The sequence below is a fragment of the Trichomycterus rosablanca genome, chromosome 1 (genome assembly GCF_030014385.1).
Source record: "Trichomycterus rosablanca isolate fTriRos1 chromosome 1, fTriRos1.hap1, whole genome shotgun sequence".
NCBI classification, from domain to species: Eukaryota; Metazoa; Chordata; class Actinopteri; order Siluriformes; family Trichomycteridae; genus Trichomycterus; species Trichomycterus rosablanca.
The window spans coordinates 57676472-57701241 of record NC_085988.1 but is presented as its reverse complement, the minus strand read 5'-3'; the positions used below and the strand labels follow the sequence as shown (position 1 = coordinate 57701241).

The 24770-nt window shown below is 41.1% G+C and overlaps 1 protein-coding gene and 16 non-coding genes across 17 annotated transcripts in view; 6 read left to right on the top strand and 11 right to left on the bottom strand.

The window, feature by feature from the left end:
* The window catches only part of rsph9 (radial spoke head component 9), a 32831-nt gene extending 8101 nt beyond the window's left edge, over positions 1-24730 (top strand). Inside the window, exons 4-5 of the mRNA XM_062994680.1 lie at positions 4292-4438; positions 24458-24730. Coding sequence (XP_062850750.1) covers positions 4292-4438; positions 24458-24618 — 308 coding nt within the window. The 3' untranslated portion in view covers positions 24619-24730. The remainder of the gene's footprint in view (positions 1-4291; positions 4439-24457) is intronic.
* On the bottom strand, positions 12561-12647 carry trnay-gua (transfer RNA tyrosine (anticodon GUA)). The gene is given in 2 exon segments: positions 12561-12596; positions 12611-12647. It is a non-coding gene; the product is annotated as a tRNA-Tyr (tRNA).
* On the bottom strand, positions 13071-13157 carry trnay-gua (transfer RNA tyrosine (anticodon GUA)). The gene is given in 2 exon segments: positions 13071-13106; positions 13121-13157. It is a non-coding gene; the product is annotated as a tRNA-Tyr (tRNA).
* trnay-gua (transfer RNA tyrosine (anticodon GUA)) lies at positions 13329-13415 on the top strand. The gene is given in 2 exon segments: positions 13329-13365; positions 13380-13415. It is a non-coding gene; the product is annotated as a tRNA-Tyr (tRNA).
* On the top strand, positions 14336-14422 carry trnay-gua (transfer RNA tyrosine (anticodon GUA)). Its single transcript is given in 2 exon segments — positions 14336-14372; positions 14387-14422. It is a non-coding gene; the product is annotated as a tRNA-Tyr (tRNA).
* On the bottom strand, positions 14910-14996 carry trnay-gua (transfer RNA tyrosine (anticodon GUA)). The gene is given in 2 exon segments: positions 14910-14945; positions 14960-14996. It is a non-coding gene; the product is annotated as a tRNA-Tyr (tRNA).
* trnay-gua (transfer RNA tyrosine (anticodon GUA)) lies at positions 15210-15296 on the bottom strand. The gene is given in 2 exon segments: positions 15210-15245; positions 15260-15296. It is a non-coding gene; the product is annotated as a tRNA-Tyr (tRNA).
* Positions 15461-15547, top strand: trnay-gua (transfer RNA tyrosine (anticodon GUA)). The gene is given in 2 exon segments: positions 15461-15497; positions 15512-15547. It is a non-coding gene; the product is annotated as a tRNA-Tyr (tRNA).
* Positions 15801-15887, bottom strand: trnay-gua (transfer RNA tyrosine (anticodon GUA)). The gene is given in 2 exon segments: positions 15801-15836; positions 15851-15887. It is a non-coding gene; the product is annotated as a tRNA-Tyr (tRNA).
* trnay-gua (transfer RNA tyrosine (anticodon GUA)) lies at positions 16101-16187 on the bottom strand. The gene is given in 2 exon segments: positions 16101-16136; positions 16151-16187. It is a non-coding gene; the product is annotated as a tRNA-Tyr (tRNA).
* trnay-gua (transfer RNA tyrosine (anticodon GUA)) lies at positions 16414-16500 on the bottom strand. Its single transcript is given in 2 exon segments — positions 16414-16449; positions 16464-16500. It is a non-coding gene; the product is annotated as a tRNA-Tyr (tRNA).
* trnay-gua (transfer RNA tyrosine (anticodon GUA)) lies at positions 16727-16813 on the bottom strand. The gene is given in 2 exon segments: positions 16727-16762; positions 16777-16813. It is a non-coding gene; the product is annotated as a tRNA-Tyr (tRNA).
* Positions 16978-17064, top strand: trnay-gua (transfer RNA tyrosine (anticodon GUA)). The gene is given in 2 exon segments: positions 16978-17014; positions 17029-17064. It is a non-coding gene; the product is annotated as a tRNA-Tyr (tRNA).
* Positions 17318-17404, bottom strand: trnay-gua (transfer RNA tyrosine (anticodon GUA)). The gene is given in 2 exon segments: positions 17318-17353; positions 17368-17404. It is a non-coding gene; the product is annotated as a tRNA-Tyr (tRNA).
* On the bottom strand, positions 17618-17704 carry trnay-gua (transfer RNA tyrosine (anticodon GUA)). Its single transcript is given in 2 exon segments — positions 17618-17653; positions 17668-17704. It is a non-coding gene; the product is annotated as a tRNA-Tyr (tRNA).
* Positions 17869-17955, top strand: trnay-gua (transfer RNA tyrosine (anticodon GUA)). Its single transcript is given in 2 exon segments — positions 17869-17905; positions 17920-17955. It is a non-coding gene; the product is annotated as a tRNA-Tyr (tRNA).
* trnay-gua (transfer RNA tyrosine (anticodon GUA)) lies at positions 20063-20149 on the bottom strand. The gene is given in 2 exon segments: positions 20063-20098; positions 20113-20149. It is a non-coding gene; the product is annotated as a tRNA-Tyr (tRNA).
* Positions 24731-24770: the final 40 nt, after the last annotated feature.

Below are 24770 nucleotides of genomic sequence, written 5' to 3'. Positions count from 1 at the left end.
GTGTGCGGCATATGGTCTGAGCACTGACAGGCTGACCTCCCACGTCTTCAACCTCTGCAGCAATGCTGGCAGCACTCATGTGTCTATTTTTTAAAGCCAACCTCTGGATACGACGCCGAACACGTGGACTCAACTTCTTTGGTCGACCCTGGCGAAGCCTGTTCCGAGTGGAACCTGTCCTGGAAAACCGCTGTATGACCTTGGCCACCATGCTGTAGCTCAGTTTCAGGGTGTTAGCAATCTTCTTATAGCCCAGGCCATCTTTGTGGAGAGCAACAATTCTATTTCTCACATCCTCAGAGAGTTCTTAGCCATGAGGTGCCATGTTGAATATCCAGTGGCCAGTATGAGAGAATTGTACCCAAAACACCAAATTTAACAGCCCTGCTCCCCATTTACACCTGGGACCTTGACACATGACACCAGGGAGGGACAACGACACATTTGGGCACAATTTGGACATGTTCACTGTGGGGTGTACTCACTTATGTTGCCAGCTATTTAGACATTAATGGCTGTGTGTTGAGTTATTTTCAGAAGACAGTAAATCTACACTGCTATACAAGCTGTACACTGACTACTCTAAGTTATATCCAAGTTTTATGTCTATAGTGTTGTCCCATGAAAAGATATAATGAAATATTTGCAGAAATGTGAGGAGTGTACTCACTTTTGTGATACACTGTATACAGTGGGGCCAAAAAGTATTTAGTCAGCCACTGATTGTGCAAGTTCTCCTACTTAGAAAGATGAGAGAGGTCTGTAATTTTCATCATAGGTACACTTCAACTATAAGAGACAAAATGAGAAAAAATAATCCAGGAAATCACATTGTAGGATTTTTAAAGAATTTATTTGTAAATTATGGTGGAAAATAAGTATTTGGTCAATAACAAAAGTTCAACTCAATACTTTGTAACATAACCTTTGTTGGCAATGACAGAGGTCAAACGTTTCCTGTAAGTCTTCACCAGGTTTGCACACACTGTAGCTGGTATTTTGGCCCATTCCTCCATGCAGATCTCCTTTAGAGCAGTGATGTTTTGGGGCTGTCGCTGGGCAACACGGACTCCACAAATTTTCTATGGGGTTGAGGTCTGGAGACTGGCTAGGCCACTCCAGGACCTTGAAATGCTTTTTACGGAGCCACTCCTTCGTTGCCCGAGCGGTGTGTTTGGGATCATTGTCATAATGGAAGACCCAGCCACGTTCCATCTTCAATGCTCTCACTGATGGACGGAGGTTTTGGCTTAAAATCTCACGATACATGGTCCCTTTCATTCTTCCCTTAACACGAATCAGTCGCCCTGTCCCTTTTGCAGAAAAACAGCCCCAAAGCATGATGTTTCCACCCCCATGCTTCACAGTAGGTATGGTGTTCTTGGGTTCTTCTTCTTCCTCCAAACAAGACGAGTTGAGTTTTTACCAAAAAGTTCAATTTTGGTTTCATCTGACCACATGATATTCTCCCAATCCTCTTCTGGATCATCCATATGCTCTCTGGCAAACTTCAGACGGGCCTGGACATGTACTGGCTTAAGCAGGGGGACACACCTGGCACTGCAGGATTTGAGTCCCTCTCGGCGTAGTGTGTTACTGATGATAGCCTTTGTTACTTTGGTCCCAGCTCTCTGCAGGTCATTCATCAGGTCCCTCCGTGTAGTTCTGGGATTTTTGCTCACCGTTCTCATGATCATTTTGACCCCACGGGATGAGATCTTGACCCTCAATGGTCTTGTATGTCTTCCATTTTCTTACAATTGCTCCCACAGTTGATTTATTCACACCAACCTGCTTGCCTATTGTAGATTTACTCTTCCCAGCCTGGTGCAGGTCTACAATTTTCTTCCTGGTGTCCTTCGACAGCTCTTTGGTCTTGTCCATGGTTGAGTTTGGAGTCTGACTGTTTGAGGCTGTGGACAGGTGTCTTTTATACAGATAATGAGGTCAAACAGTTGCCATTAATACAGGTAATGAGTGGAGGACAGAAAAGCTTCTTAAAGAAGAAGTTACAGGTCTGTGAGAGCCAGAAATCTTGCTTGTTTGTTATTGACCAAATACTTATTTTCCATAATTTACAAATGAATTCTTTAAAAAATCCTACAATGTGATTTCCTTCTTTTTTTTTTTTTCTCATTTTGTCTCTCATAGTTGAAGTGTACCTATGATGAAAATTAAAGACCTCTCTCATCTTTCTAAGTAGGAGAACTTGCACAATCAGTGGCTAACTAAATACTTTTTGACCCCACTGTATATATACAGTGTATCACAAAAGTGAGTACACCCCTCACAAATATTTTATTATATCTTTTCATGGGACAACACTATAGAACTAAAACTTGGATATAACTTAAAGTAGTCAGTGTACAACTTGTATAGCAGTGTAGATTTACTGTCTTCTGAAAAGAACTCAACACACAGCCATTAATGTCTAAATGGCTGGCAACATAAGTGAGTACACCCCACAGTGAACATGTCCAAATTGTGCCCAAAGTGTCAATATTTTGTGTGACCACCATTATTATCCAGCACTGCCTTAACCCTCCTGGGCATGAAATTCACCAGAGCTGCACAGGTTGCTACTGGAATCCTCTTCCACTCCTCCATGATGACATCACGGAGCTGGTGGATGTTAGACACCTTGAACTCCTCCACCTTCCACTTGAGGATGCGCCACAGGTGCTCAATTGGGTTTAGTCTATCACCTTTACCTTCAGCTTCCTCAGCAAGGCAGTTGTCATCTTGGAGGTTGTGTTTGGGGTCGTTATCCTGTTGGAAAACTGCCATGAGGCCCAGTTTTCGAAGGGAGGGGATCATGCTCTGTTTCAGAATGTTACAGTACATGTTGGAATTCATGTTTCCCTCAATGAACTGCAGCTCCCCAGTGCCAGCAACACTCATGCAGCCCAAGACCATGATGCTACCACCACCATGCTTGACTGTAGGCAAGATACAGTTGTCTTGGTACTTCTCACCAGGGCGCCGCCATACATGCTGGACACCATCTGAGCCAAACAAGTTTATCTTGGTCTCGTCAGACCACAGGGCATTCCAGTAATCCATGTTCTTGGACTGCTTGTCTTCAGCAAACTGTTTGCGGGCTTTCTTGTGCGTCAGCTTCCTTCTGGGATGACGACCATGCAGACCGAGTTGATGCAGTGTGCGGCGTATGGTCTGAGCACTGACAGGCTGACCTCCCACGTCTTCAACCTCTGCAGCAATGCTGGCAGCACTCATGTGTCTATTTTTTAAAGCCAACCTCTGGATATGACGCCGAACACGTGGACTCAACTTCTTTGGTCGACCCTGGCGAAGCCTGTTCCGAGTGGAACCTGTCCTGGAAAACCGCTGTATGACCTTGGCCACCATGCTGTAGCTCAGTTTCAGGGTGTTAGCAATCTTCTTATAGCCCAGGCCATCTTTGTGGAGAGCAACAATTCTATTTCTCACATCCTCAGAGAGTTCTTTGCCATGAGGTGCCATGTTGAATATCCAGTGGCCAGTATGAGAGAATTGTACCCAAAACACCAAATTTAACAGCCCTGCTCCCCATTTACACCTGGGACCTTGACACATGACACCAGGGAGGGACAACGACACATTTGGGCACAATTTGGACATGTTCACTGTGGGGTGTACTCACTTATGTTGCCAGCTATTTAGACATTAATGGCTGTGTGTTGAGTTATTTTCAGAAGACAGTAAATCTACACTGCCATACAAGTTGTACACTGACTACTCTAAGTTATATCCAAGTTTCATGTCTATAGTGTTGTCCCATGAAAAGATATAATGAAATATTTGCAGAAATGTGAGGGGTGTACTCACTTTTGTGATACACTGTACATATATATACATTTACATTTTTTTCATAAACCTTGAAGTATACTTTTAAAACTAGGTATCCATTGCCTAACGTCAACTATAATATTTTTTTATTAATATTTCTGTTTAGTTTTAGTGATCCCTGACTAAAAAATGTTGCACCATTGCTTTTCAGTTTCTAGCAAAAGAAGCTCATGTGCAGTATCAGAATATACCCATTGTTCCTATGTTTTTTTTCTGCCAAACAAAGAAACAACCATGTATAAGCTTATTTTATATCTTTAAAGGTTTCTCTGAGTAGTTTAAATTGACAGCATTTAGTGCAGCACAACTTACTAGCAGGTTGTGGGAGAAAACAGACACCTAGTGGTCAAATATGACAGCACAGAAAACATACCTGATTATACATACAGTATGTACTTGTTATTCAGAAACAACTTGACCTAACTAACACATTTATCCTCAGGCCTGAACCCCTCAGATGCAGCAAAGTTGAGCAGCTACCTACATTTTTCTGAGGCCAGGAACCTGAAGAAGAAATCAATCTTAGACTTGGCTAATCTAAACCCTTCTAGTGATTTCCTGGATCCTTTAAGTGAGGACATACCCAAAGGTAACATTGATCCCTATTTATAGTTTGAATCTAGGTGATATTTTGGTGGTACTCCCCAATTTAACAATAATGGTAAATAAGCAGTTGTAAATTTAGGTCATTCTTGTGTCTATAAACTTAATGGCTCTTAAACCATATCTGCTGGGTTATGACTTGGTTACTCGGTGGGTAGCACTGTTGCCACACAGATCCTTTCTAAGTGAAGTTTGCATGTTCTCCCTGTGTCTGCGAGGGTTTCTTCTCTGAGCTCTAGTTTCCTCCCACAGTCCAAAGACATTTAAGTTACATGACACGAGATACAAAATTGTCCATGATGCTTTAACATTGAACTTGAACTGATGAATCAGTCATGCCATTCATGTAACTAATGTGTAAAACATGACGTTACAATCCTAATAAACACACACTGCACATTTCTAGCACTGGATTCTTAACATACTAAGTAAGGACATAACCCACTTGGACTAGCAAACACTCTTGGCACCAGTAATTATTTAAATATTTTAGCCACAAGATGTATTCCTGAGTGTCATGTGATCGAACCTGGTTTTGGCCATGACTAGAGCAAAAAAGAATCACTTGCTTCTTCACTTTTCATTGGCTGTACTGAAGCACTATCTGTTTCTGGTGCAAAGTAATCAGCTAAAGTTCATTAAGGTTGAATTCTTGAATGTCCTTTTTTTAAGAATGACAAATGGAGAGAGTTGTTAATCCATCGCAAATTGGTTACAATTACAAGTCTTTTACAAGAGTTCTCATTAGAAAACATGATATTTTGAGAATCTGGCATTTAAGTTGTTATATTTTGATTAATGAATTAAAAAGGCATTAGCATGTCACAGTCTTGTAATAGTTATAGTAAAATCATGAATGCTGATCTTTACTGAGGTAAGTAAGTTGGCAGATTCCTAGATCTGGATTTTTGTTACTTTGATTTGCCGTCAGAGACATTTCGGTTGGGTTTCCAGCCACTTACATTTACCACTGCACAAAGATTTTTAGATATATCAATAAGTTTCTAATTTCTTTCTAAATTTTATTTGATCACAGCAAAGTGTACTTAACATTTCTAGGATGGTTCTACTTAAAGTGATATTACACTCAACAGGGCTGGAAGTAATTAAGCCATGGTATGTGTAGTCTAATTTAATCTAGTTTACAAATTAGGTTGTATTTGTTTTTTAACTAAAACATTAAGTGTGACAGGCAAATGTAGAAAAAAAGTTTGTGATGACATTATATATGGATCATTATAACCCATTACAGGAAACCATACTTTACAAAAACTGTATTATTTAAATTTGTATTACAACCAGTTTGATTCACAGTGGGACAGTGTGGCTGCAGGTGTTCAGAACCATAAGGAATGAGCTTTACCTGGTTTTATTGTTTAATCAATTAGACTTCCATGGTGTACCATGGTGTTACACTTTTTCTTGTCAAATATCTGTTTAAAACAGGGGTGCACAACTCTGGTCCTAGAAAGCACCGTCGAATTTGGTGATTTCCTGGCTCAAACCTAAATCAACTGGTTAGAAATACACTATATTGACAAAAGGACAGGGAGACCTACACATTTTATGATATTCCATTCTGAAACCATAGGCGTAAATACAGTTGGTCCCTTTTTTTAAGCTATTTTTTCAGAGTTGTATGTATTTATTTTATTAGGATTTTAATGTCATGTTTTTTACACTTTGGTTACATTCATGACAGGAACGGTAGTTACTGCTTACACAAGATTCATCAGTTTACAAGTTTAATGTCAAACACAGTCAAAGACAATTTTGTATCTCTAATTAACCTCACTTGCATGTCATTGGACTGGGAGGAAGCTGGAGCTCCCAAAGGAAATCCACACAGACATGGGGAGAACATGCAAACTCCACACAGAAACGACCCAGACTGCTCCACCTGGAAATTAAACCCAGGACCTTCTTGCTGTGAGGAAACAGTGCTACCTACCAAGCCACTGTACCACCCTCATCCAGTAGAGCCTTTGCGAGATCAGACACTGATGTTGGATGAGAGAGCCTGGCTCGCAGTCTTTGTTCTAGTTCTTGGCATTGTGTTTGGTAAAGTAAGACTTTCATGCAGCTGTTTGACAAGAAGTTCCTTGCACACAGTTTTTGTGCTGATGTCAACCACTGTCTGTAAAATCTAGGAGGGAAGAAATTTCACTAACTGAATTATTGCCACAGTGGCATCTTATTACAGAACCAAACTTGAATTCAGTGAGCTCTTTAGAATGACCCTGTCATTCACAAATGTTTGTAAAGGCAGACTGCATGGCTAAGCACTTAATTTTATTTACCTGTGGCAAAGGGACTGAATGAAACATCGGAATTTAATGATTAAGATGTGTGTTTCAATACTTTTGTCCACATACTGAAAAAGCTGGTTTAACCTGCCTTCCCTGCTGCCATATACTAATGATTATGGCTGAACCCTTATAATTTATTACCTTATCATTAAGGAAATGATAAAGACAAAGACAAAATCTCATGATGAGTTGTTTAAAAACAGACAAAAATGCACTTTACATTTATATCAACTTTGTTTGTTTAGTTTTATTTAAAACATAAGTTTAGGCGCCCAGGTGGAGCAGCGGGACATTTGGCTAGCACACCAGCGCTGAGATTATGATTATCGGTGTTGCCAACGGTCAGCTGGGTGCCATCTAGCAGGCATAATTGCCAGTGCCTGCCGGGAGGGGTGACCGGAATATGTGGGTGGGGTCTTCAAACGCTGTGTAAGGACCCTGATTGGCAGATAGATGTGCCTGTGCAGAGTGCATGGGTAAAAAAGGGTTCCGCTAAGGGCTGCGCGCGGGTCGGAGGAGGCCTGAGCAGCAATATACCCTCCTCAACTGCAAAAAATCGGGGATCACCAGCAGCGGAAGACAAATGACTACACTAAATTGGGAGAAAATGGGAGAAAAACACAAATATATATATATATATATATACAGTATATATATATATATATACTGTATATATACTGTATATATACAGTGTATCACAAAAGTGAGTACACCCCTCACATTTCTGCAGATATTTAAGTATATCTTTTCATGGGACAACACTGACAAAATGACACTTTGACACAATGAAAAGTAGTCTGTGTGCAGCTTATATAACAGTGTAAATTTATTCTTCCCTCAAAATAACTCAATATACAGCCATTAATGTCTAAACCACCGGCAACAAAAGTGAGTACACCCCTAAGAGACTACACCCCTAAATGTCCAAATTGAGCACTGCTTGTCATTTTCCCTCCAAAATGTCATGTGACTCGTTAGTGTTACTAGGTCTCAGGTGTGCATAGGGAGCAGGTGTGTTCAATTTAGTAGTACAACTCTCACACTCTCTCATACTGGTCACTGAAAGTTCCAACATGGCACCTCATGGCAAAGAACTCTCTGAGGATCCTAAAAGACGAATTGTTGCGCTACATGAAGATGGCCAAGGCTACAAGAAGATTGCCAACACCCTGAAACTGAGCTGCAGCACAGTGGCCAAGATCATCCAGCGTTTTAAAAGAGCAGGGTCCACTCAGAACAGACCTCGCGTTGGTCGTCCAAAGAAGCTGAGTGCACGTGCTCAGCGTCACATCCAACTGCTGTCTTTGAAAGATAGGCGCAGGAGTGCCGTCAGCATTGCTGCAGAGATTGAAAAGGTGGGGGGTCAGCCTGTCAGTGCTCAGACCATACGCCGCACACTACATCAAATTGGTCTGCATGGCTGTCACCCCAGAAGGAAGCCTCTTCTGAAGTCTCTACACAAGAAAGCCCGCAAACAGTTTGCTGAAGACATGTCAACAAAGGACATGGATTACTGGAACCATGTCCTATGGTCTGATGAGACCAAGATTAATTTGTTTGGTTCAGATGGTCTCAAGCATGTGTGGCGGCAATCAGGTGAGGAGTACAAAGATAAGTGTGTCATGCCTACAGTCAAGCATGGTGGTGGGAATGCCATGGTCTGGGGCTGCATGAGTGCAGCAGGTGTTGGGGAGTTACATTTCATTGAGGGACACATGAACTCCAATATGTACTGTGAAATACTGAAGCAGAGCATGATCCCCTCCCTCCGGAAACTGGGTCGCAGGGCAGTGTTCCAGCATGATAATGACCCCAAACACACCTCTAAGATGACCACTGCTTTATTGAAGAGGCTGAGGGTAAAGGTGATGGACTGGCCAAGCATGTCTCCAGACCTAAACCCAATAGAACATCTTTGGGGCATCCTCAAGCGGAAGGTGGAGGAGTGCAAAGTCTCGAATATCCGCCAGCTCCGTGATGTCGTCATGGAGGAGTGGAAAAGCATTCCAGTGGCAACCTGTGAAGCTCTGGTAAACTCCATGCCCAGGAGAGTTAAGGCAGTTCTGGGAAATAATGGTGGCCCCACAAAATATTGACACTTCAGGAACTTTCACTAAGGGGTGTACTCACTTTTGTTGCCGGTGGTTTAGACATTAATGGCTGTATATTGAGTTATTTTGAGGGAAGAATAAATTTACACTGTTATATAAGCTGCACACAGACTACTTTTCATTGTGTCAAAGTGTCATTTTGTCAGTGTTCTCCCATGAAAAGATATACTTAAATATCTGCAGAAATGTGAGGGGTGTACTCACTTTTGTGATACACTGTATATATATATTAAATATGCATACGTTTATAGGAAATTTGGTAACTGACCCATAAGGTACAGGAGCATCAGGACAAGAACCAGCTGGTTCCGAGACAGCTTCTTCCCCCGAGCCATCAGACTGCTGAACAGCAATGGACAAGCACACCACTCATAATCAATACAGTGATCTCCCACACCATACACCCCCCCATACAACCCATTCTGCACTCTGCACTTTACCATGTGTAATTCATATATTGCACAATAACTGTACATCTCCAATGACTTATCATTCCAATTTTATTTTATATATTATATTCATTCAATTTTCATAATTTTGTACATCTGAACATAAAGAGTCCTGTATTATATATGTATATATTGAACAAATGGTGCTAGTTTTTATGTAAGGTAATGTGTATATTTTTGTAATTAATGTGTATTGCAACTGTGAGGGACTGAGCACCTAAGCATTTCACTCACCTTTCACACCTGTGTTAATGTGACGTGACCAGAAAGTGATTTGATTGGATTTGATTTTGATTTGATAATGCAAGCCTATTTGTCCATTATTTTCTCATTGTCATTATGTGCAACTTAATGTCAGTCCAGTAAATTATGCTGATATTTACATAATGTAAAAACAGTACAGAGTGAATGGTGAAAGGGGTCCAAGATTGTGATTGTATTGGTAATTATTTCTGTCAGTCAGTGGATAAGAGAGGTCCAGGACTGGTAACTGCTTTAATTGTTTGTTTGTTTATTTGGATTATAACGCCATGTTTTACACTTTGGTTACATTCATGACAGGAACAGTAGTCACTCATTACACAAGCTTCATCAGTTCACAAGATCATAACGAACACAGTCTTGGACAATTTTGTATCTCCAATTCACCTCACTTGCATGTCTTTGGACTGTGGGAGGAAACCGGAGCACCTGGAGGAAACCCACGCAGACACTGGGAGAACATGCAAACTCCAGACAGAAAGGACCCGGACCTGCCCCACCTGGGTATCGAACCCAGGACCTTCTTGGGTACCCACTTTGCTACCCACCGTGCCACCCCTGCTTTAACTGAGAGACAACAAAGGCATAGTCCTGCAAACTGTGATTCCTTTGTTCTCTGTTCCTCCAAAAGCTAATTGTTCTGGATGAGTTATAATTTTTATAATATTTCTCACATACTGTATCTTGGTGCCTATATTTGAGAGCCAAAAATGAAAATTGTTTCGTTGTTATTTAACTTCTAGATTGGCAAACAAACTGTTGAAAGTTGGGATCAAACAGACCTCATAAAACTAATAACAGCTCAGAAAGTGAATTTGAAACTCCTAAGCTTCTCCTTATTCATTAGTATACTCAGCTCTCACCAGATGGGAGCTGTGTGTATATAGGTTTTCAGTAAAGTCCCTAAAGCATCCGCTTGGATGTTTGAAAGTCCTGAATCATTCCTGGAGATGGCAGGATCTTGGCTCATATCCCTTATAAAGACTTAGGTATTAGCAAGAGTCCCTGAAAATGGTAGCCATCACTCAATAGACACGTACCCTATTCCAGTTTCCACAGACATGTCTAGACACATTTTAATTCTATAATCATTACTTTCTTAAATGTCAGTAATAGGGGTAACCAGTTCAGTATATTAGCACACAATCTGCTAAGCACAGCCGAAATCCAGTTTATCCAACCTTAGACTTTAACGTTAAAAAACATACAAACAATTTAGTGAGATATACTGGGTGAGGGACCCAAAACAGTATCTTATTGTTAGAGAGTAGGGTCACTCTTTGTCTTCAGAACATACAGTATTTGTCCTTGTTTTATCACATTACACATTATCATTACAAGGTCAAATAATACGAAACACACAGATCAGTCCCTAAGCATACAGAGTTGTACTAGTCTCTTCTGCTACTTACTAAGGCACTGGGGCTCAGCCCAATTGGCCTAATAGTGGTGCTATTGCATAGCGACAAACTTCAAGGTCTATATCTTCAACCCTGTATGACGTAGAGACAAAATGTTTTCCCCCGATTACTTGTCTCGAGTCCTGCAAAAAACTCCAAGAACCCTATAGTTTCACCCACTTAGATTTTGAGCTATAATGCATAATCTGCAAAATTCCAGACATTTCAACCCACATACACAAATCTGGTATTAAAGGAACCTCAGAAATTGAACCTTAATAACAGTGTCATTGCCAGATGCCAGTCAAAACATGGGTTGAGCAAGCCATGCATAAAGCACACATACACCCATCAGCCATAACATTAAAACCACCTCCTTGTTTCTACACTCACTGTCCATGTTATCAGTTCCACTTTCCATATAGAAGCACTTTGTAGTTCTACAATTACTGAGTGTAGTCCATCTGTTTCTCTGCATGCTTTGTTAGCCCCCTTTCATGCTGTTCTAAAAGGATCAGGACCCCAACAGGACCACTACAGAGTAGGTATTTTTTGGGTGGTGGATCATTCTCAGCACTGCAGTGACACTGACATGGTGGTGGTGTGTTAGTGTGTGTTGTGCTGGTATGAGTGGATAAGACACAGCAGTGCTGATGGGGTTTTTAAACACCTCACTGTCACTGCTGGACTGAGAATAGTCCACCAACCAAAAATATATCCAGCCAACAGCACCCCGTGGGCAGCGTCCTGTGACCACTGATGAAGGTCTAAAAGATGACTAACTCAAACAGCAGCAATAGATGAACAATCGTCTCTGACTTTACATCTACAAGGTGGACCAACTAGGTAGGAGTGTCTAATAGAGTGGACGGTGAGTGGACACGGTATTTAAAAACTCCAGCAGCGCTGCTGTGTCTGAACCACTCGTACCAGCACAACACACACTAACACACCACCACTATGTCAGTGTCACTGCAGTGCTGAGAATCATCCACCACCTAAATAATACCTACTCTGTCCTGTGGGGGTCCTGACCATTGAAGAACAGAGTAAAAGCGGGTTAAAAAGTTATGTAGAGAAACAAACAGATGGACTACAGTCAGTACTTGTAGAACTACAAAGTGCTTCTATATGGTAAGTGGAGCTGATAAAATGGACAGTGAGTGTAGAAACAAGGTGGTTTTCATTTTATAGCTGAACGGTGTATACTGCTCTAACTCAAAGCATTGCACCAATCATCACCAAACGTCAAAAGCACATACCATAAGAGGTTTGTAGACTATGGCAAAATATGGTGCGATTGCAATGCTAGGTGGCGCTACAGCATGCAAAAAAAATAGCAGTGTTTGCAGCATGAAAGGTTCTTTTTACTTTGCTACTTTACAACCCTAACCAGATGCACCCAGTTCAATTACTGTTTTGTTCCTTTCTTTGCTTATATTGTTCCTTTTCTGGTCTCTCTTGTTTGATTAGTTGTTGAATGCTAAAGGGTTTGGAAGTAAAAGTTTTATGTTCAGCGACTTTATTCAACATGTTGCTGCGTAGCCAGTGTGGACTAGTCATATGAGAAAAGCAAATTCTTTCGAGCCGGATTCGAACCAGCAACCTAAGGATGCCAGCACTATCCACTACAGTCCTCCGCTCTACCAACTGAGCTATCAAAGGATGGCATAGGTCAAAAAACAGCCTGAACCAGATGCATCCAGTTCAGTACCTTCAGCAGTCAACAACTAATCAAACAAGAGAGACCAGAAAAGAAACAATATAAGCAAAGAAAAGAACAAAACAGTAATTGAACTGGGTGCATCAGTTCAGGTTGCTTGTACTCTTGCGTCTCCCTTTGATAGCTCAGTTGGTAGAGCGGAGGACTGAAGGGTGGCGTAAGTCAAAAAACAACCTGAACCAGAGGCACCAAGTTCAATTACTGTTTTGATCTTTTCTTTGCTTTTATTGTTTCTTTTCTGGTCTCTCTTGTTTGATTAGTTGTTGAATGTTGAAGGGTTTAGAAGTAAGAGTTTTATGTTCAGCCACTTTATTGAACATGTTGCTGCGTAGCCAGTGTGGACTAGTCATGTGAGAAAAGCAAATTCCTTCAAGCCGGATTCGAACCAGCGACCTAAAGATGCCAGCACTGACCACTACAGTCCTCCGCTCTACCAACTGAGCTATCGAAGGGTGGCATGGGTCAAAAACAGCCTGAACTAGATGCATCCAGTTCAGTACCTTCAGCAGTCAACAACTAATCAAACAAGAGAGACCAGAAAAGAAACAATATAAGCAAATAAAGGTACAAAACAGTAATTGAACTGGGTGCATCGGTTCCGGTTGCTTTTACTCTTGCTTTTCCCTTTGATAGCTCAGTTGGTAGAGCGGAGGACTGTAGTGGATAGTGCTGGAATCCTTAGGTCGCTGGTTCGAATCCGGCTCGAAGGAATTTGCTTTTCTCACATGCACCCAGTTCAATTTCTAAAGGGTGGCATAAGTCAAACAACAACCTGAACCAGAGGCACCAAGTTCAATTACTGTTTTTATCTTTTCTTTGCTTTCATTGTTTCTTTTCTGGTCTCTCTTGTTTGATTAGTTGTTGAATGTTGAAGGGTTTGGAAGTAAGAGTTTTACGTTCAGCCACTTTATTCAACATGTTGCTGCATAGCCAGTGTGGACTAGACATGTGAGAAAAGCAAACCAACAAACTTCAAACCAGCTACCTAAGGATGCCAGCACTGACCACTACAGTACTCGGCTCGACCACCTGAGCTATCGAAAGGAGACGCAAGAGTACAAGCAACCTGAACCAGATGCACCCAGTTCAATTACTGTTTTGTTCTTTTCTTTGCTTTTATTGCTTCTTTTCTGGTCTCTCTTGTTTGATTAGTTGTTGATTGCTGAAGGGTTTGGAAGTAAGAGTTTTATGTTCAGCGACTTTATTCAACATGTTGCTGCGTAGCCAGTGTGGACTAGTCATGTGAGAAAAGCAAGTTCCTTTGAGCCGGATTCAAACCAGCGACCTAAGCATGCCAGCACTGACCACTACAGTCCTCCGCTCTACCAACTGAGCTATTGAAGGGAGAGATAGGTCAAAAAACAACCTGAACCAGAGGCACCAAGTTCAATTACTGTTTTGATCTTTTCTTTGCTTTCATTGTTTATTTTCTGGTCTCTCTTCACATTTGCTACGCAGCAACATGTTAAATAAACTGGCTGAACGTAAAACTCTTACTTTCAAACCCTTCAGCAATCAACAACTAATCAAACAAGAGAGACCAGAAAAGAAACAATATAAGCAAAGAAAGGTACAAAACAGTAATTGAACTGGATGCATCTGGTTCAAACTGTTTTTTGATCTGTGCCTCCCTTCGATAGCTCAGTTGGTAGAGCGGAGGACTGTAGTGGATAAAGCTGATATCCTTAGGTCGCTGGTTCGAATCCTGCTCGAGGGAATTTGCTTTTCTCACACGACTAGTCCACACTGGCTACGCAGCAACATGTTGAATAAAGTGGCTGAACGTAAAACTCTTACTTACAAACCCTTCAGCAGTCAACAACTAATCAAACAAGAGAGACCAGAAAAGGAACAATATAATCAAAGAAAAGAACAAAACAGTAATTGAACTGGGTGCATCTGGTTCAGGTTGCTTGTACTCTTGCGTTTCCCTTTGATAGCTCAGTTGGTAGAGCGGAGGACTGTAGTGGATAGTGCTGGCATCCTACGCAGCAACATGTTGAATAAAGTGGCTGAACATAAAATTTTTACTTTAAAACCCTTCAACATTCAACAACTAATCAAACAAGAGAGACCAGAAAAGAAACATTGAAAGCAAAGAAAAGATCAAAACAATAATTGAACTTGGTGCCTCTGGTTCAGGTTGTTTTTTGACTTATGTCACCCTTCAGAAATTAAACTGGGTGCATGTAAGAAAAGAAAATTCCTTCAAGCCGAATTCTAACCAGCGACCTAAGGATTCCAGCACTATCCACTACAGTCCTCCGCTCTACCAACTGAGCTATCGAAGGGAGACACAAGAGTACAAGCAACCTGAACCAGATGCACCCAGTTCAATTACTGTTTTTATCTTTTCTTTGCTTATATTGTTCCTTTTCTGGTCTCTCTTGTTTGATTAGTTGTTGACTGCTGAAGGGTTTGTAAGTAAGAGTTTTACGTTCAGCCACTTTATTCAACATGTTGCTGCGTAGCCAGTGTGGACTAGTTGTGTGAGAAAAGCAAATTCCTTCGAGCAGGATTCAAACCAGCGACCTAAGGATATTAGCGATATCCACTACAGTCCTCCGCTCTACCAACTGAGCTATCGAAGGGAGGCACAGATAAAAAAACAGCCTGAACCAGATGCATCCAGTTCAGTTCTTTCAGCAGTCAACAACTAATCAAACAAGAGAGACCAGAAAAGAAACAATAGAAAAGAACAAAACAGTAATTGAACTGGGTGCATCGGTTCCGGTTGCTTGTACTCTTGCGTCTCCCTTCGATAGCTCAGTTGGTAGAGCGGAGGACTGTAGTGGATAGTGCTGGAATCCTTAGGTCGCTGGTTCGAATCCGGCTCGAAGGAATTTGCTTTTCTCACATGCACCCAGTTCAATTTCTGAAGAGTGGCATAGGTCAAAATACAACCTGAACCAGAGGCACCAAGTTCAATTACTGTTTTGATCTTTTCTTTGCTTTCATTGTTTCTGTTCTGGTCTCTCTTGTTTGATTAGTTGTTGAATGTTGAAGGGTTTTGAAGTAAAAATTTTATGTTTAGCCACTTTATTCAACATGTTGCTGCGTAGCCAGTGTGGACTAGTCATGTGAGATAAGCAAATTCCTTCGAGCCGGATTCGAACCAGCGACCTAAGGATGCCAGCACTATCCACTACAGTCCTCGGCTCTACCAACTGAGCTATCAAAGGGAGGCACAGGTCAAAAAACAGTTTGAACCAGATGCATCCAGTTCAATTACTGTTTTGTACCTTTCTTTGCTTATATTGTTTCTTTTCTGGTCTCTCTTGTTTGATTAGTTGTTGATTGCTGAAGGGTTTGAAAGTAAGAGTTTTACGTTCAGCCAGTTTATTTAACATGTTGCTGCGTAGCAAATGTGGAGTAGTCGTGTGAGAAAAGCAAAGTCCTTCGAGCCGAATTTGAACCAGCGACCTAAGGATATCAGCGTTATCCACTACAGTCCTCCGCTCTACCAACTGAGCTATCAAAGGGAGACGCAAGAGTACAAGCAACCTGAAGCAGCAACCTGAACCAGATGCACCCAGTTCAATTACTGTTTTGTTCTTTTCTTTGCTTATATTGTTCCTTTTCTGGTCTCTCTTGTTTGATTAGTTGTTGACTGCTGAAGTGTTTGTAAGTAAGAGTTTTACGTTCAGCCACTTTATTCAACATGTTGCTGCGTAGCCAGTGTGGACTAGTCATGTGAGATAAGCAAATTCCTTCGAGCCGGATTCGAACCAGCGACCTAAGGATGCCAGCACTATCCACTACAGTTCTCGGCTCTACCAACTGAGCTATCAAAGGGAAACGCAAGAGTACAAGGAACCTGAACCAGCAACCTGAACCAGATGCACCCAGTTCAATTACTGTTTTGTTCTTTTCTTTGCTTATATTGTTCCTTTTCTGGTCTCTCTTGTTTGATTAGTTGTTGACTGCTGAAGGGTTTGTAAGTAAGAGTTTTACGTTCAGCCACTTTATTCAACATGTTGCTGCGTAGCCAGTGTGGACTAGTTGTGTGAGAAAAGCAAATTCCTTCGAGCAGGATTCAAACCAGCGACCTAAGGATATTAGCGATATCCACTACAGTCCTCCGCTCTACCAACTGAGCTATCGAAGGGAGGCACAGATAAAAAAACAGCCTGAACCAGATGCATCCAGTTCAGTTCTTTCAGCAGTCAACAACTAATCAAACAAGAGAGACCAGAAAAGAAACAATAGAAAAGAACAAAACAGTAATTGAACTGGGTGCATCGGTTCCGGTTGCTTGTACTCTTGCGTCTCCCTTCGATAGCTCAGTTGGTAGAGCGGAGGACTGTAGTGGATAGTGCTGGAATCCTTAGGTCGCTGGTTCGAATCCGGCTCGAAGGAATTTGCTTTTCTCACATGCACCCAGTTCAATTTCTGAAGGGTGGCATAGGTCAAAATACAACCTGAACCAGAGGCACCAAGTTCAATTACTGTTTTGATCTTTTCTTTGCTTTCATTGTTTCTTTTCTGGTCTCTCTTGTTTGATTAGTTGTTGAATGTTGAAGGGTTTTGAAGTAAAAATTTTATGTTTAGCCACTTTATTCAACATGTTGCTGCGTAGCCAGTGTGGACTAGTCATGTGAGATAAGCAAATTCCTTCGAGCCAGATTCGAACCAGCGACCTAAGGATGCCAGCACTATCCACTACAGTCCTCGGCTCTACCAACTGAGCTATCAAAGGGAGGCACAGGTCAAAAAACAGTTTGAACCAGATGCATCCAGTTCAATTACTGTTTTGTACCTTTCTTTGCTTATATTGTTTCTTTTCTGGTCTCTCTTGTTTGATTAGTTGTTGATTGCTGAAGGGTTTGAAAGTAAGAGTTTTACGTTCAGCCAGTTTATTTAACATGTTGCTGTGTAGCAAATGTGGAGTAGTCGTGTGAGAAAAGCAAAGTCCTTCGAGCAGGATTCGAACCAGCGACCTCAGGATATCAGCGATATCCACTACAGTCCTCCGCTCTACCAACTGAGCTATCGAAGGGAGGCACAGATCAAAAAACAGCCTGAACCAGATGCATCCAGTTCAGTTCTTTCAGCAGTCAACAACTAATCAAACAAGAGAGACCAGAAAAGAAACAATAGAAAAGAACAAAACAGTAATTGAACTGGGTGCATCAGTTCCGGTTGCTTGTACTCTTGCGTCTCCCTTCGATAGCTCAGTTGGTAGAGCGGAGGACTGTAGTGGATAGTGCTGGAATCCTTAGGTCGCTGGTTCGAATCCGGCTCGAAGGAATTTGCTTTTCTCACATGCACCCAGTTCAATTTCTGAAGGGTGGCATAGGTCAAAATACAACCTGAACCAGAGGCACCAAGTTCAATTACTGTTTTGATCTTTTCTTTGCTTTCATTGTTTCTTTTCTGGTCTCTTTTGTTTGATTAGTTGTTGAATGTTGAAGGGTTTGGAAGTAAGAGTTTTATGTTCAGCGACTTTATTCAACATGTTGCTGCGTAGCCAGTGTGGACTAGTCATGTGAGAAAAGCAAATTCCTTGAAGGGATTCGAACCAGCTACCTAAGGATGCCAGCACTGACCACTACAGCCCTCCGCTCTAACAACTGAGCTATCGAAGGGAGGCATAGGTCAAAAAACAGCCTGAACCAGATGCATCCAGTTCAGTACCTTCAGCAGTCAACAACTAATCAAACAAGAGAGACCAGAAAAGAAATAATATAAGCAAAGAAAAGAACAAAACAGTAATTGAACTGGGTGCATCGGTTCAGGTTGCTTATACTCTTGCCTCTCCCTTTGATAGCTCAGTAGAGCGGAGGACTGTAGTGGATAACGCTGGTGTCCTTAGGTTGCTGGTTCGAATCTGGCTCGAAGGAATTTGCTTTTCTCAGATACACCCAGTTAAATTTCTGAAGGGTGGCATAAGTCAAAAAACAACCTGAACCAGAGGCACCAAGTTCAATTACTGTTTTGATCTTTTCTTTGCTTTTATTGTTTCTTTTCTGGTCTCTCTTGTTTGATTAGTTGTTGAATGCTAAAGGTAGGGCTGTCACGGTGAAAGTATTTCCTTTTGCGGTATTCAGCGTGGCTCAACACCGCGGTATGCGGTATTATCGCCAATTTTTTTTTTTTTGAAAATTACTTAATTTATCTGGATTTTAGATTGATTGATTGATTGATTTTATTGAACCATTTCACATTTTCTAAATAGATGCAATGCCTCTTATAAGAAACTGAAACAGTCAGGGATAACACAAAAAATCCGTAGACTTATTTCCATTGTGGTCCCTATACATAGAGCTATATAAACAAGCTTTATTGTTAGGCTACGATTCAGTATATTTTTGCCTTATAATGACAAAGATGAGACAGCTTTAAGACAAATCAAATGCATGTTTATTGTTAAATACAGAACAGAGCAGGGATGCGCCTCTTTTCTCCATTAAAAAAGGTTTAAATTTAGCTTCTAGCCTAGGCTTGATATACACTGTGAAATGAAAAAAAGTGTTTAGGCTAAATATTTTAAATAGAATAAAGAATAAAGTCTGTAAGACCTTAAACCTGCGTTATCATGCGCGCTAGAAAAACCAACATGTTCACCTGATGTGGTTTCAGAGAGGATCTGAGTGGGGTAGCGATGTTCCCGGACGGCACTAAAACTCTCTCTGATGGTGCTCGCTGCACTAATACACATGTACTGTACCTGCATGCGACTTTAGAGAGCAGAGGAAATCTAGCCTGGTTGTCGCGCCACTGTTAACTATCAATTTAGTAGGTGTAATTAACATAACAATATATACTACATTTCAAGTTGTTTATTCATTTCAATACATTTTTATTCAACGAAAAAATACATTTAAATCATTCCAGCAAGCCAGCAAGAGAATATCTGCAGGCTGCAATGCCATATTAACCGTCATTAAGTGTTTTAGTACGCCGAGGCTGTTTGAATATAGTCTAAATTACAAGTATTTTATTGAGTGTGAACTCAATTTGATCATTAATAAACTTGCCTATAATTAATGTTGCCATTGTTTCCATTTTAAAACACAAAGCCTGACACTCAGCAGCAACGGATGCGAACAGGTTGCGGGAAAATGACGCTCTTAGCTCATTTTCATTATGAACTTATTTAACATTTATTACGTCCGAATGTAATCATATAAAACAAGATGGACCCTGCAACAACAAAGAAAAAATTTGAACATTGCGGTGTTGCAGTTGCTTGGCATGCCCTGCGGTTGGCTGATCTATACTGCGGTATATCAAAATTGCGGTTAGCGCGACAGCCCTAGCTTAAGAGTTTGGAAGTAAGAGTTTTATGTTCAGCCACTTTATTCAACATGTTGCTGCATAGCCAGTGTGGACTAGTCATGTGAGAAAAGCTAATTCCTTCAAGCCGGATTCGAACCAGTGACCTAAGGATGCCAGCACTATCCACTACAGTCCTCCGCTCTACCAACTGAGCTATCGAAGGGATGCTAGAAAACAAACGCAGCCTGAACCAGATGCACCCAGTGCAATTACTGTTTTGTTTATTTCTTTGATTATATTGTTTATTTATGCCAAGTTCACACTACTTGATATACCAAGTTGTCAGGTTGCTTTACAGTTCACATTACAGAAATGGATCGCTTGTAATCTGGAGTATTTCAAGTCAGTGTGGCTTTCACACTACACGAATGATCAGCGAGAGGGAGTTTCACACTACATGATCTACACTTTATTGCCAAAAGTATTCACTCGCCCATCCAAATCATTGAATTCAGATGTTCCATGACCACAGGTGTACAAAACCAAGCACCTAGGCATGCAGACTGCTTGTACAAACATTAGTGAAAGAATGGGTCGTTCTCAGGAGCTTAGTGAATTCCACCTGTGCAACATGTCCAGTCGTGAAATTTCCTCACTACCAAATATTCCACAGTCAACTGTCAGTGGTATTATAACAAAGTGGAAGAGATTGGGAAAGACAGCAACTCAGCCACCAAGTGGTAGCCACGTAAAATGACAGAGCGGTGTCAGCGGATGCGCATAGTTCGCAGAGGTCGCTAACTTTCTGCAGAGTCAATCGCTACAGACCTCCAAACTTCATGTGGTCTTCAGATTAGCTCAAGAACAGTGTGTAGAGCTTCATGGAATGGATTTCCGTGGCCGAGCAGCTGCGTCCAAGCCTTACATCACCAAGCACAATGCAAAGCGTCGGATGCAATGGTGTAATCTCAGGCGAGCTTCTCTGGTCTCCCAAACTACGTTTTGTCACGAAAACAAATGCGAGAAGTGATGAGGGGTTTAATAATACCGTGTCCAAAAATTTACATCAACATGTACATGAGCGATCAAAGTTGTTTTTGCACTGATGTGCAGCGTAAAAGCAAGTAGGAAAAATAAATTAATCTGAATGGATTGGGCTATGTGGCCAGCAGGGATGTTTGTTCTATAGCGAGTTGGAGGTTAATAAATATTTTTTGTAATGCAGCATTAGTGTTATATTTTGTAGAGTACAATAAGGTCAGAAATACTGTAAAACTTGTTTGTCTGCCCCTGCCCCTGTCCCACCTTTTCACAACTCCTCCCTTGCGTTTCCCCTCACCCGGTATCTTGCGTTGTCATTGGCTGTTCGACGCCGCACTCATTGCCAGTCGTCCGACTCATATCCAGATATCTATCAAGCTAGATATTTAGCTTCAGTCACCGAGTACTCGGCGAGCCGCTCGGATCGAGTTGTTGAGCAGTTCACACATAACGATTGAGAGCCGAGTTTTGATCGCCGAGCGTACACCAGCAAATCTAGCGCCAACCAGTCGGTGAGCAAAAATCGTGTAGTGTTTAGTTGTTGAATGCTAAAGGGTTTGGAAGTAAGAGTTTTATGTTCAGCCACTTTATTCAACATGTTGCTGCGTAGCCAGTGTGGACTAGTCATGTGAGAAAAGCAAATTCCTTCGAGCCAGATTCGACCAGCACTGTCCACTACAGTCCTCCGCGCTACCAACTGAGCTATCGAAGGGAGGCTAGAGAACAAACGCAGCCTGAACCAGATGCATCCAGTTCAATTACTGTTTTGTTTATTTCTTTGCTTATATTGTTTCTTTTCTGTTTTCTCTTGTTTGATTAGTTGTTGATTACTGATGGGTTTGGAAGTAGGACTTTTACGTTCAGCCACTTTATTCAACATGTTGCTGCGTAGCCAATGTGGACTAGTCATGTACCAGTGGGGGTCGCTACATATTTAAAAAAAAAACACCAAAATATCCTATGCCGTTGATTGTCATTGTCCTGCTATTGCTTAATGTTTTAAAAAATAAACTGCTTCTAGAATTAGCAATCATAAATTAATAATTATAAGTGTCATCTAGAATTGATAAATGGACTGTGCACGTAAATAATTACTTTTTAAATGAGTGTAGCTACAGTATTTCAATCAACTTTTTGGATGGAGCTTCTAAATTTCTTTGGATAATAACTCAGCCATACTTTGTCCAACTGGGAGCAAATTTCAGACTCATTTACAAAGTATGACTCTAGGACAATATGCCAAATGTAGGTAAAAAGTTACACCACTTTTAAACATTCCACAATTAGGACATAAAGTAGGATCCGTCAAACAAGGAAATGGCATTCCTCTAATCTCTTGTATTTTTGCCCTTACATACAGCATAACCAGTAGCACTCTTTATATATATATATATATATTTTTTTTGTTTTTGTTTATGTATTTTCTCCCTTTTAGCGTGTCCAATTGCCCAACACGTGGGCAGCATGCCATATGCATCTTATCACCTACACTTTGACGAGTGCAGTGCAGCTCAGCACTGTGTATGGAGAGACACACCCTGAGAGCACTCTTTTCTCATCTCTGTGCAGGTGCCATCAATCAATAAGCAGAGGTCGTAATTGCACCAGTCATGGGAGAGAGACCCCATCCAGCTTAGTCCCGCCCATATCTTGTTCATGTGGCCGCTCAGCCTTAGCCGGCAGGCAGAGCTGAGTTTTTATACGATGTATTCGAGATCCTAGCTCTGGTTCCAGCGTGTGTTTTTACCGCTGTGCCACCTGAGCGGCCTAAGAGGTTATTAACACATTTTTAAATGAAAACAAATTAAAATTAGTTAAAATATGATGAAATACGTATATATTATAAGGGAAAAAGTATATGGACACCTCTCGTAATAACTAAGTTGAAGTGTTTTGACTACACTAACAGGTGTATAATGCTTCCAATTTTGTGGCAACGGTTTGGGGAAGCCCTTTGTTGTTCTTTGATGAGTGGGTGCAAAATCCCTCAGACACTCAAAAATCTTGTGGAATGCAGTCCTAAAAAAAAGAAGGCTATTTTAGCATCAATATTATCATGTAATAATATTATGCATTGTAGAGGGAGAAATATGCAAATCCTTTCTAATCTTTTTCTAAGCAACATTATTTTTAAACATTTCAATAATGTTCTGACATATCTGTTAACAAACTGAAAATCATCTTTGCTCCTCAAACACAGCCTTTCATGGATACTGCTTTTGTTACAAATCATGATTACTATCTCATGTTGATATTACCTGTTTAAAAACCAGACAAGGTGACTAGCCAAAACAGCCAAAAGTCTAAGTCAATGTAAGAAACACTGCATTTTTTTTGCATTTTCCATACTGTTATTTTTATTTTGGAGTTGTGTGTATGTATACACTGATCAGCCATAACATTAAAACCACCTCCTTGTTTCTACACTCACTGTCCATTTTATCAGCTCCACTTACCATATAGAAGCACTTTGTAGTTCTACAATTACTGACTGTAGTCCATATATTCCTCTATATACCTTTTAAGCTTCATTGGCTGGATATTTTTGGTTGGTGGACTATTCTCAGTCCAGCAGTGAGTGAGGTGTTTCAAAACTCCATCAGCGCTGCTGTGTCTGATCCACTCATACCAGCACAAAACACTAACACACCACCACCATGTCACTGCTGTGCTGAGAATGATCCACCACCCCAATAATACCTACTCTGTGGTGGTCCTGGGAGACTCCTGACCATTGAAGGACAGCATGAAAGGGGGCTAACAGTAATTGTAAGAAAGTAATTGTAGAACTACAAAGTGCTTCTATATGGTAAGTGAAGCCGATAAAATGGACAGTGTACAAACAAGGAGGTGGTTTTAATGTTATGGCTGATCGGTGTATGTGTGTGTGTGTGTGTGTGTGTGTATATCTGGTCTGGGTTGCCATGAATCTGGCTTTCCTGAAATCACTGGGTGCATTGCAAAAACACACCACAGAGAGGATGCCAATCCATCGTGGTGCCTCAGCCTATCTCCTCAGACACAGCTAATCATGCCTCCGCAGTGGATTTAAACCCTGGATCCAACAGGATAGCGTAATTTACTGGCTGCGCCACCCAGGCACATCTCACTTTAATCCTAATATACACCCCTCTGTCTCATTTGTGCTGTGGAGACTGATGCACTCCCATGACAGATGTTGGCTTTTGCACCTTCCACTAATAACAATCTGAATGGTCCTGTTAGTCTTTGGCACCCAAAAAAGCAACTTGGACTCATCTGGTTATATTCATCACAGTAGTATGACTGTTTCTCATGCAAGCAGTGGTTTCTGGCCCTACCCTACACGGCTTCTACCCTTTTATTTTACAAAAAGTACTACATCATATATCAGTTACCACTGTATAAAATATAACATGAAAAATGATAGATTTAGGCTATATTACCACTCATACACCTCATTAACACAGACTGTGACACTGTGCTAATTAGCTCTGTGCTCCATCAACAGGATCCTGGAGTCTACAATTTGAGCAAGGCAAAAGAGTATGTGTGATTCGAAGTCTCCTCTGGCTTGGTCTGACCTTCTTCCACATGCCCATGAGCCCTCAGCATGGATACATCTATATTGGACATGGCAACAAGAACCTGGACTTGCCTTTTATGCTGTAGGGAGACTACAAAAACACCCTGATTCAATTAAGAGATGCTGTAAATGCTGAAAAGTCAGTGTCCTTATTTTTCTTACTAGCATACAAATAAAACAGCAAGTTTAAGGACTCAAGCGTTGGCGTGCTGTGACTCTTTAAAAAGTATGTAACATA